This window comes from Phacochoerus africanus, chromosome 16 (assembly GCF_016906955.1).
Source record: "Phacochoerus africanus isolate WHEZ1 chromosome 16, ROS_Pafr_v1, whole genome shotgun sequence".
NCBI lineage: Eukaryota > Metazoa > Chordata > Mammalia > Artiodactyla > Suidae > Phacochoerus > Phacochoerus africanus.
Genome location: NC_062559.1, coordinates 10,504,094 through 10,516,651, shown reverse-complemented (window position 1 = coordinate 10,516,651; position 12,558 = coordinate 10,504,094). Strand labels below are relative to the sequence as shown.

Sequence of the window (12,558 nt, the reverse complement as noted above, 5' to 3'; positions counted from 1 at the left end):
ATGGCAAATTCCAAGTTAACTATAAACCTGATTAGAAATGAAACGATAGAACTTTTTTTGTCTTTTTGCCTTTTCTAGGGCCACTCCTGCGGCATGTGGAGGTTCCCAGGCTAGGGGTCGAATCGGAGCTGTAGCCCACCAGCCTACACCAGAGCCACAGTAATTTGGGATCCGAGCCGTGTCTGCGACCTACGCCACAGCTCACGGCAACGCTGGACCCTTAAACCACTGAAGCAAGGCCAGGGACCAAACCCACAACCTCATGGTTCCTAGTCGGATTTGTTAACCACTGCACCACGACAGGAACTCCTTTTTTTTAAATTTAATTTAATTTAATTTTTTTAATTTATTTTTTAAGAGACTCTTTTTAATTATGTCTAGTCCCACTGGTGGTGAATACAACCTAAAAATAATAGAGGGACATTTAGAACAGTGTCAGTTCACACATTGTTCATTCCGCATCCAAATCAATTTGTGATTTACTCCTATTATATGTTATGACATTTAAATCAAATTTAAAGAATTCCGTCATATTTCATACTTATTGTCTAAAATACCACATCTTCAGAGGCTGTTTCAAATCTCTATGAAGTAGTTCTCAACTTTTAATATGTATCAGAGACACTTAGTGTACTTATTAAAATGTACATTCCTGAACTCTGTCCTATATGTCCTATATATTCTGAGTCTTTACAGAATTAGTCTCCAGTGATGCTTAGGAACTGGTATTTTTCCCGAGCAGCCTAAGTGCTTCTGATGTAGATGGTCCAAGGATACCATGCTTTGGGAAAGTGCTTTGTGGGGAGCACCTGTTATAGGAGAATGAAGGAGTGCACCAAAGATTGAAGAGACAAAAGAGTTTGGGGAGGGAGATCCCTTCGTGGCTCAGTGGTTAATGAACCCAACTAGGAACCATGAGGATGCGGGTTTGATCACTGGCCTCACTCAGTGGGTCAAGGATCCGGCCTTGCCCTGAGCTGTGCAGTAGGTTGCAGATGCGGCTTGGATCCCCGAGTTGCTGTAGCTGTGGCATAGGTTGGCAGTTGTAGTTCTGATTCAATCCCTAGCCTGAGAGCTTCCACATGTTGTGGAAGCAGCTCTAAAAAACCAAAAAAAAAAAAAAAATTAAAACTGAAAAAAAGAAGTTTCAGGAGTTTTTTGGCCATACCTGCAGCAGGCAAAGTTCCTGGGACAGGGATTGAACCCATACCACAGCTGCGGCCTGAGCCACAGCAGTACCAATGCCAAATCCTTAAACTTCTGAGCCACCAGAGATCCCTGAGATGAAGAGTTTAGACAGCATAGCCTGGTTGTGTTGTGCCACAATAATTTCTCTTAAAGCACTACTCCAGCCATATTATTCTATCACCAATAATTGTTTTAATTAGCTTTATGTATCTTTCTCGGTCTTTCATGTATAGTCCTCTGTTTCTTACTAGTTCTCTCGTATGAAGCATATTGTTTAACTCTTTTGGCATCAGCTTTCTCATCTTTATTTTTTTATTTTTAATTTAATTTTATTTTTTGCTTTTTAGGGCCATACCTGTGGCACATGGAGGTTCCCAGGCTAGGGGTCTAATTGGAGCTGTAGCCACCGGCCTACACCACAGCCACAGCAACTTCAGATCCGAGCCATGTCTGTGACCTACACCACAACTCATGGCAATGCTGGATCCTTAACCCACCGAATGAGGCCAGGGGTCGAACCTGCTTCCTGGTGGATCCTAGTCGGGTTCGTTAACCACTTAGCCGTGACGGGAACTCTGATGCATGTCTTAATTTTTGTCAGTCTCTTTCTCTCTTCTCTCATTTCTTTGCGCCAGGGACCGCCTTTTCCTGCTTGTGTAATCCCATGCTGCCTTTAAATTGTCAAGGAGGTTCTGCTCTGTGTTTACATGCCTGAGTAGCCAAAGTACAATGACGCAGGGAAGAGGAACTGCCATGGTTTGGGGTGAGGAAGTCTCGAGAGCTCTCCCTGAGCTTCAGGGAATTCCTGCAGCAAATTCAAGAGGACCTCAGATAAGAATTTCTTCAGAATTAAGGCGCTGTACTCAAATTCATACTATTTGATGGGGGGAGGACTCGAATGTTATGGAGTTAGCTGCAGAAGGAATTTCTTGTTCCAGACAGGAAAGCATCAATAGATGGCTTCGTCTTGTAATGGTCGAGGCACTTGAAGTTTTGTGGCAGTAATCTGTTTAACTTTGAATTTTTCACTCATGTTTTTGACTTAATGCCATATAGAGTGAAAAAAAATCTCACCTCTCCGTGGTCACTCAGACTCCTCCTCCAAGGTTCGATCCTTTCCTTCAAACAGGACTTTTCTTTTGTTGGCTGATGAATTCATGAATATTTTTTTAAATTCCTGAATATTTTTTCACAGTGGACATAAATGATTAGGTTATTTTTCTAAACATCCTTAGTTCTTGGAGTTCCTGCTGTGGCACAGAGGTTAAGAATCCGGCTGTAGGAGTTCCCATTGTGGCTCAGCAGTTAGTGAACCCGACTAGCATCCATGAGGACATGGGTTCGATTCCTGGTCTCACTCAGTGGGTTAACAATCCAGTATTGCCATGAGCTGTAGTGTAGGTCACACATGTGGCTTGGATCCCATACTGCTGTGGCTCTGGCGTAGGCCGGCAGCTATGCTCCGATTGAACCCCTAGCCTGGGAACCTCCACATGCCATGGATGCGGCCCTGAAAAGACAAAAAACTTAAAAAAAAAAAAAATGGAATCCAACTGCAGTGTCTTGGATTGCTGTAGAGGTAAGGGTTTGATCCCTGGCCCAGCAGTGAGTTAATGGATCCAGCATTGCTGCAGCTGTCGTGTAGGTTGCAACTGTGGCTCAGAGTCAGTCCCTGACCCAGGAACTCCCATATTCCACAAGTATGGCCATAAACAAACAAATGAAACAGCATTAACCAAAAATTCTTAAATACTGTGGTAAGACTGTTCAAGGGTAATAGAATGAATTTAATGGCTTATCTTCAATGAAAAGTTATAGCCTATGAATAAATACATGCGTGTGCTCATGAGACAGGTTCTAACATGTGAAGTTGAATGCAGTAGTGCACCGGGGGTGAGGACACGGCCTTTGGAGTCAGTGGACTACGGTGGGCCTTGCCACCACACTTACTAGCTGTGTGTGACCTTGAGTTCATTGCTTAATTTCTCTAACCTGTTATTTGGTGATAAGTATTTCATATAATTTTTTTTGGCTGTGCCCACGGCATGCAAATTTCCTAAGCCAGAGATCGAACCTGTGCTACAACAATGACAATGCCAGATCCTTAACCCCATGGGCCGCCAGGGAACTTGCATAATTCTTGTGTTCCTTATATATCACCCAGAATTGTTAAGAGTATCAACTCTTAAATGTTTCTTGGAGTTAGGTGTCAGTAAATACAGAAAAACAAATGTGAAATATTTGAGAATAAATATTTCAGTGACAGGGAGTTCCCTTCTTGGCTCAGCAGTTAACGAACCTGATGAGGATTCATGAGGATGCGGGTTCAATCCCTGGCCTCGCTCAGTGGGTTAAGAATCCCGCGTTGCTGTGGCTGTGGCTGTGGTGTAGGCCGGCAGCTGTAGCTCTGATTCGACCCCTAGCCTGGGAACTTCCGTATGCTGCGGGTACGGCCCTAAAAAACAAAAAAGAAAAATAAATGTATAAATATTTCAGTGACAATTTAAAGGTAATTGTACTGAGTTCTGTGTAGGTTTAATGAAACCGAGATTATCTTGCTTCTAAAACTTTCAGTTTCTTATTGTTCATTAATAACAGCAGTTTTCTAAATGGAGGGTTTAGTATTCAAAGTATTTATGATTTTTTTTCATGAAATTTTAACATGAAGTTCAAACGTCATGTTGGGGAACAAGAAGAGGATACTAATTTGTGGATTGGATACTGTGCTTTTCACCTGGGTGACTACAAGAGAGCTTTGGAGGTTAGTTTAAAAAATTTTTTTTGGTAACAGAAGGGTCATTTCAAAATGTTATTAAACTTTGTATTGTAGTCGTACATGCTCATGGTAAAGTTCAAACAATGTAGACGAGAACAAAACAAAAGGAAGAAAAGCCACCCTGTCTACCTTCCTCAATCCGATTTCTCCGTTAATGGAAGTAACCATTGGCTCCATTTTGATGTATTGCTTCAGGAATCTTCTATATATGTTCACATATATGTGTAAATGTCTTGTTTACTTTTTGCCTTTAGATATATACTAATGAGATGTTCAATTTGGGGGGGGTTCCTTTTAGGGCCACTTCTGGGACATATGGAAATTCCCAGGCTAGAGGATGAATGGGAGCCATAGGCCTCAGCCTACACCACAGACATAGCAGCACAGGATCCGAGCTGCATCTGCCACCTCTGCCACAGCTTGTGGCAATGTCAGATCCTTACTGAGGGTCTCAACTCACTGAGCGAGGCCAGGGATCAAACCCACATCCTCATGGATACTAGTCGGGCTCATAACCCACTAAGCCACAGCAGGAACTCCTTATCTTTATAGTTTCTAAGTGTAGTTTTGAAAGTTGTTTTTCTTGGTCGTTGTAAACCCTATAATATAATTAACAATTCATGGAATCGTGGATCTAGATAAAATTGCAGATGCTTTATGTCAATTTTTAATTCATAAATGAAATTGTTTAAACATTTCCTGCATATTCTTACTCTCAAAATGTAATCTAAGGATATTTAAAGAGCCTGTGTTATTAAGATGAAAGTACCTAGGTAATAAGTAAGTGAAATGAACAGAAGCAACAAGTTCAATAAAGAAAAAGTGAAGCTGTGCAAAGGGCAGAATAGAAGCTGGTAGTATTGGTGAAAGATGTGGGAGAAAAGTACTCTTTTTTTCTCAAGTGGAGGAAGAAAGAAAAAGGCATCTAGTGAAGGCTGGTAAACAGAAACAGAGTGTGTGGAAGATGTCGTTGACGAAGTAAATCTCAGAAAGTGTCCTTGGCAGGAAAAGACAAAAACAAAAGAACAGCAAATTTTTAAAACGTAGAGCCAAATACACCCAACCAGAAAACAGTTAGAATGAAATTCATAGGGTATTAAAGTTATCAGATGTTAAGTTAACCGAACCCATGCATTTATTTCCATTTAGTTTTGTGGGATTTATTCCCAGGCCATGAGTTCCTTCAGTTTCTTCAAGCGTATCTTTTTCTTCTGTGCACTCTCCCTTCTGGCTTAGGAGCAGCCTGTTCTTTTTCAGTAAGGATCATCTTAACAAAAGGGTTGATCTGACCAGGAGCTCTGTAAGTCCCAGCCCGCACCTTGGGGGCTTTTGTTCACCTGGATGTGCTCAGTGACCAGAGACTCTACATCTGAGCCCTAAAGTTCAGCATCTCCCTCTGCATTTTTGAGCGTGTGCTATAAAAATGCAGTTCTCTTTTGGGGCCACCGACCCTGTGTCCAGTCCCAGTGTCTGGCCTGGGCACATCTACCAACGCCACCCTTGTAATAGTGGAACAGCACACATTGCTTCTGTGAAGGGACAGCCTTCAGATACTTGGTGGTGTTGGAATATGCATACCCTTAATGGCCTGGGCAGTTTCGTGAGTACTCTTAAAGTGAACACGAAGATTTGAACCTCTTGATTTGCATGATTTCATGCCGTTTTCTGGGTCAAGTGAATAGCCAACCATTTTAGAGGTCACCTCAGGCCGCTTACTGGGAAATAGTCGCAGCACATTTTTAATAAGGTATCTTTTGTATGTTTTTTTTAGTTAGCAAAAAGAAAATATTTTAGTTACTTTTCATTTCTGCAGCTTGTTAGCCCATGTCAATTTCATTTTATTTTATTTGTTTTTGTCCTGTTTTTTGGCCGCCCCTTGGCATATGGAGTTCCCAGGCCAGAGTTCAGATCCGAGCCTCAGTCTCTAGGCCTCAGCTTCGGCAACCCTCAATCCATGGTGCCAGGCCGGGAGTTGAACCTGTGTCCCAGGGCTCCCAAGATATTGCTGATCCTGTTGCACCAAAGTGGGAACTCCAGCCCAAATCAGTTTTAGAAGAGGAAAAAAACAAATGTGAGGTTATGTGGACAATAGCCCTGCTTGAGTAGGATTGAGCCTTAGCTTCCATATTTAATATTATAGGTATGGAATAGAATTCCCTAAATATGAAGTTGCCTAGTTGCGGGAAGAACTCCTGTTCCATTTTACATAACGGAATGGCCCCCTTGATTGTTTTACTGCCAAAATGAGATCACTGCGTAATGTATGTTTCAGGAATATGAAAATGCGACAAAAGAGGAAAATTGCAATCCTGAAGTCTGGGTGAACCTAGCCTGTACCTACTTTTTTCTTGGAATGTATAAACAAGCTGAAGCAGCTGGATTTAAAGGTAAAATGGGCCCTTTTAATATCTAGTATTCATCACTAATAGTAAAGAGTCATTTGGAAGAGTTTAAAACTTATTTAATTCCTTTTTCTATTCAGCAAAAATCAAGTGATATTAGAAAGCTAAAAGAAAAAAAGCTTTACTCTTCAAAGAATATTGGCTCTTAGCAACTTTATGTTTAAAAAGAGAGTTAATCTCAGTGCTCCCCACTTTACCTCCTCAGAAGCTACAGCCAAAAAGCAGAAGGATGAGGAGTTCCCTGGTGACCTAATGGGTTAAGGATATGGTGTTGCCACTGCTGTGGTGCAGGTTCGATCCCTGGCCCTGGAACTTCTGCATGCTGCAGGTGCAGCCAAAACGCAAAAAAGCAAAAGGATGAGGGAGGGAAGAGCAGAGGGTGTCTTTCTCAGGCCCCAGCGTGGTAGGAAGTTCCTGCTGCTGATAGGAGTTGGCTATAGGAGTTGATAGGAGTTCAGGCTGTTAGAAATTAAATTTTATGAAGCTTCTTTTCCTGCTTCTAAATGAGAAGCCAAGAAATTCCAGCTTGAAGAACCCAAATTTCTTCCTTTTTGCTTTACTTGCCATTACAGTCATTTTAGGAGAACTGGACTCAAATTTGACAATAAGATTAGGACCAAAAGGAAATATGGGAGGGAAGATTAAGAATAATTAGAGTACTGTACCGTAGAAATTGACAGAACACTTTAAACCAACTATCATGGAAAAACTAAAAATCATTAAAAAAAGAATAATTAGAGTGTGAATCAAAGAAATGTAGAGAAAATGGGCAGAGGAATGTTTGTTAGGAAATTTTTGAGGGAAGAATCTATTCTAGGGTCAGATTCTTAGAGAATTAGCAGATCTATGCATACTTAGGAAGAATTCCAGTTTAAATTCATGGAAAATGTGGAACTTGAAGCCTCTTGATTTGTGCCCAAATTGTTTCAATTTGCTAATGTATTTCTTCCTAATTTAGTTATAAAGGCCTTTGAGTTGTTTATCTCATGTTTCTAGACTTTGTGCCTAGAACCGTGTTAGACACATAGGAGGTGGTCAAGGTAGCTCTCTCTCTTTCCATATTTATTTTTTCTTTTTTATACATTGAAGTATGACTTTTTTGCTGTGAAGAGATAGAGGATTGAGTTTCTAGAATTAGGAAGATTCTCCAGGAGTGCAAAGGGAATCTGGAACTTAAAAGGTGTTAAATTTTTTGCTTAACTGTCTTGCTACCAGATAGTGAATGGTCCTGCCAGGGGATCTACGTAATGGAAACTGGGCCAGTATTTCACATGGCAGTATAATCGTGGAAAGGAGATTTTAGAAGGAATTGACAAAGAATACTGGAAGAATAGCTAAATGCTCATGAACTCCTACATGTATTGAGATGATTATGAGTGTTTATTTCCTGTGTTTGGTTCAGTGTGAATGACACAGGGTGGGCTGCTGCTTGAGCTGCGAGGTGTGCTGTTTTGTGCTTTACACGGTAGAATCAAGAAGAACGAGGGGTGTGCAAGGGCAGAACCATAGGACATTTTTCTTTTGGGTCTTGATATTGTTGCTGCTGTGCAGTAGAACTAGACTAAAATAATACAAATTACAGCAGAGACATAGCAGGATCAGATAGGTAAGGATTTGGGAAGATTTATCCGAATGTCAAGTCAGTCCTGCAAAGGACTAAGTGCCATAGACAATTGAGTTCTTTAATAAGCAGCTTGGATTTTTTTCTTTTTTTCTCAGCTCCAAAAAGCCGACTTCAAAACCGCCTCCTCTTCCACTTGGCTCACAAGGTATTTATGTTCTCATTTCACACGTTTGTTTCTATTTTTTGAAATAAAAAAATTTTAAGTATTTTTTTAAATTGAAGTATAATTGACTTCACAATTTTTATTATTGTATTTTTTCTTCTATCATAATAGCAAAGATATTTTATTTTTATTTATTTTTTAATAATGATTTTTATTTTTTCCATTATAGTTGGTTTACTGTGTTCTGCCAGTTTTATGCTGTGCAGCAAAGTGACCCAGTCACACACATATATATACATTCCTTTTTCTCACATTATCCTCTATCATGCTCCATCACAAGTGACCAGATATAGTTCCCTGTGCTACACAGCAGGATCTCATGGCGTATTCATTCCAAATGCAATAGTTTGTATCTATTAACCCCAGATTCCCAGTCCATCCCACTCCCTTCCCTCCCCCTTGGAAACCACAAGTCTATTCTCCAAGTTCATGAGTTTCTTTTCTGTGGAAAGGTTCATTTGTGCCATATATTAGATTCCAGATATAAGTGATATCACGTGGTATTTGTCTTTCTCTTTCTGACTTACATCACTCAGTATGAGAGTCTCTAGTTCCATCCATGTTGCTGCAAATGACATTATTTTGTTCTTTTTTATGGCTGAGTAGTATTCCATTGTGTGTGTGTGTGTGTGTGTGTATATATATATATATATATATATATATTAATCCATTCGTCTGTCAATGGACATTTAGATTGTTTCCATGTCTTGGCTATTGTGAATGGTGCTGCAGTGAACATAGGGGTGCATGTATCTTTTTCAAGGACAGTTTAGTCTGGATATATGCCCAAGAGTGGGATTGCTGGGTCATACAATAGTTCTGTATTTAGTTTTCTGAGGTACCTCCATACTGTTTTCTATAGGGGTTATACCAATTTACATTCCTACCAACAGTGTAGGAGGGTACCCCGCACTTTTTATTTTTAAAATATTTTTCTTTTTCTTCTTGTTACCAACAAGGATGAATGAGAATTAAGGAGAAATTCTTTTTTCTTTTTTCTTTTCTTTTTTTGGCCCACACCCACAGCATATGGAAGCTCCTAGGTTAGGGGTCAAATTGGAACTGTAGCTGCCAGCCTACATCATAGGTTACAGCAACTCTGGATTTTTAACCCACTGATTGAGGCCAGGGATTGAAACCTCATCCTCGTGGATCCTAGTTGGGTTCATTACTACTGAGCCATGACGGGAACTCCATAAGTAGAAATTCTTATTAATATTTCTACAACAAGTAGAACATAGGTATTAATTTTATAGAATTTTATCCCCCATTAATTTTTTGCCCTGTTAATTTATTCAGAGATAATAGGTTTTAGTTCTTCTCAAGCAGTAATCATTTAAGATTAAGCTGTTAACACCATCTTATTGTCTCTTAGGAAACATAATCAAAAGACACCTTGTCCTGACTCCTGAAAATAAACACACATTTTTCAGAATTGCTCTATAGCAATAATTTTGATCATCATCATAAAATTATTATTATTATTTTTTTGTCTTTTTTTTTTTTTGCTATTTCTTAGGCCGCCCCCATGGCATATGGAGGTTCCCAGGCTAGTGGTTGAATCGGAGCTGCAGCCACCGGCCTACGCCAGAGCCACAGCAACGCGGGATCCGAGCCGTGTCTGCAACCTACACCACAGCTCACGGCAACGCCGGATCCTCAACCCACTGAGCAAGGGCAGGGACTGAACCCGCAACCTCATGTTTCCTAGTCAGATTCGTTAACCACTGCGCCACGACGGGAACTCCCATAAAATTATTTTTAAAATAATTTTTCAGGGTTCCCTGGTGGCTCAGCAGGTTAAGGATCGGCGTTGTTTCTACGGTGGCTCAGGTTCAGTCCCTGGCCGTAGAACTTCCACATGTTGGGGGCACAGCAAACAATAAAAATAATTTTTCAAATTATAAAATTATACATTAATTCCATTAAACATATAAATATTCAAAAAAAAGGATATATCATCTACCATATTTAAAGCTAACTGCAATTCAACCTTTTGGTATATTTCCCTATGCAATAATTATTATTTTTGTTTATTTGTTTGGTTTTTTGCTTTTTTAGGGCTGTACCCACAGCATATGGAAGTTCCCAGGCTAGGAGTCAAATTGGAACTACAGCTGCCGGCCTACACCACAGCCACAGCAACGTGGGATCCAAGCCCCTTCTGTGATCTATACCACAGCTCACAGCAATGCCGGATCCTTAACCCACTGAGCGAGACCAGGGATTGAATCCGAATCCTCATGACTAGTCAGATTTATTTCTGCTGAGCCACAGCAGAAACTCCCTGGGAAAAATTTTTTTTTTTTTTTGTCTTTTTGCCTTTTCTAAGGCCGCTCCCGCGGCATGTGGAGGTTCCCAGGCCAGGGGTTGAATTTGAGCTGTAGCCACCAGCCTACGCCAGAGCCACAGCAACATGGGATCTGAGCCACGTCTGTAACCTACACCACAGCTCATGGCAGCGCCGGATCCTTTAACCCACTGAGCAAGTCCAGGGACCGAACCCACAACCTTGTGGTTCCTAGTCGGATAATTATTTTTTTGTATGTTATTATTTGTGTTTTTATGTGCTTTCCAGAATGGGATTCATGTTAAATATATATTTTTGTATTCTGCTTTTAAAAAAAATGTAATTAATTAGTTAATTTTTTTTTTAGCTTCAGAATCCAGTGACTTGATGTGGAATCTCAGTTCTCAGACCAGGGACCAAACCTGGGCCACAGTGGTGAGGGCACTGAGTCTTAACCACTAGACCATCAGGGAATTCCTATATTTTACTTTAAAAAATATATTATCTTTACACTATGAGCATATATCCCTGTGTTACTTGTTTTAAAAACCATAGTTTTTTTATAACAGTCCATTGTATGCATATGCCATAATTTATTCAGCATTTCCTAGTTATTTGTCTTCTAGACTTTTTTTCTTTTTATGTTGGCACTCATGGTATGTGGGAGTTCCCAGGCTATGGGTCAAATTGGAGCTGCAGCTGTACGCCTGCCCACAGCCATGGCAACACCGAGACACCACCAGATACCAGCCGTATCTGTGACCTACGCTGCAACTTGCACCAATACCTGATCCTTAACCCACTCAGTGAAGCCAGGGATCAAATCTGCATCCTCATGGAAACAGCATCGGGTCCATAACCCGTTGAGCCACAAGGGGAATTCCCATAGATTGTTTTGAATTTTAATTAAATGTAGTTCTAGCATCCTAGAAATCAACTTATTAAGTTATTGAGTATAAGCAATAAAAATTTAAAGCTTTTAATTGATATTGCTGAACTGTTTTATAGGAAGTTTATCTAATTATCCACAGGCAGTTTTTGAGAATAATTATTTTTGGTGCATTTAAAAATTTCACATTATAAAAAAAAATTTCACACTATAATTATCTCTCTTTGTTTAATTCTTTCCATTTTTGCTTTACATGTTTTGCAAACTATCATTAAGTGCATGCAGATTTATAATTGTTATGTCCATCTGGTGGATTCAGACATTTAGTATTATGAAATATCTCTATCTCTAAAGCCTGCTTTGTCATTTTTGTCCTATTTGTGTACACCAGCTCTTATTTGATTAGTGTTTATCTATTTTATATATATATATATATATATATATTTTTTTTTTTGTCTTTTTGCCATTTCTTGAGCCGCTCCTGCGGCATATGGAGGTTCCCAGGCTAGGGGTCCAATCGGAGCTGTAGCCACCAGCCTACGGCCAGAGCCACAGCAACGCGGGATCTGAGCCACGTCTGCGACCTACACCACAGCTCACGGCAATGCCAGATCCTTAACCCACTGAGCAAGGCCAGGGATCGAAGCCGCAATCTCATGGTTCCTAGTCGGATTCGTTAACCACTGCGCCACAACGGGAACTCCTGTCTATTATATCTTTTTTTTTTTTTTGTCTTTTTGCCATTTCTTGGGCCGCTCCCGCAGCATATGGAGTTTCCCAGGCTAGGGGTCTAATCGGAGCTGTAGCTGCCAGCCTATGCCAGAGCCACAGCAACGTGGGATCCGAGCCGCGTCTGCAACCTACACCACAGCCCACGGCAGTGCTGGATCGTTAACCCACTGAGCAAGGGCAGGGATCGAACCCGCAACCTCATGGTTCCTAGTCGGATTCGTTAACCACTGCGCCGCAACGGGAACTCCTATTATATCTTTTAATTCTTTTTTTTTTTTTTTTTTTTTTGCTATCTCTTTGGGCCGCTCCCGCGGCATATGGAGGTTCCCAGGCTAGGGGTCCAATCGGAGCTGTAGCCACCGGCCTACACCAGAGCCACAGCAACTCGGGATCCGAGCCGTGTCTGCAACCTACACCACAGCTCACGGCAACGCCGGATCGTCAACCCACTGAGCAAGGGCAGGGACCGAACCCGCAACCTCATGGTTCCTAGT

The 12,558-nt window shown here is 40.8% G+C and overlaps 1 protein-coding gene and 1 pseudogene across 1 annotated transcript in view; one reads left to right on the top strand and one right to left on the bottom strand.

Annotated features, from left to right (window-relative positions):
- The window catches only part of IFT56 (intraflagellar transport 56), a 48,307-nt gene that overhangs the window by 1,043 nt on the left and 34,706 nt on the right, over positions 1-12,558 (top strand). Inside the window, exons 3-5 of the mRNA XM_047763552.1 lie at positions 3,857-3,949; positions 6,237-6,351; positions 8,086-8,135. Of these exons, the coding sequence (XP_047619508.1) occupies positions 3,857-3,949; positions 6,237-6,351; positions 8,086-8,135 (258 nt within the window). The remainder of the gene's footprint in view (positions 1-3,856; positions 3,950-6,236; positions 6,352-8,085; positions 8,136-12,558) is intronic.
- On the bottom strand, positions 5,125-5,654 carry LOC125117580 (60S ribosomal protein L17-like; annotated as a pseudogene).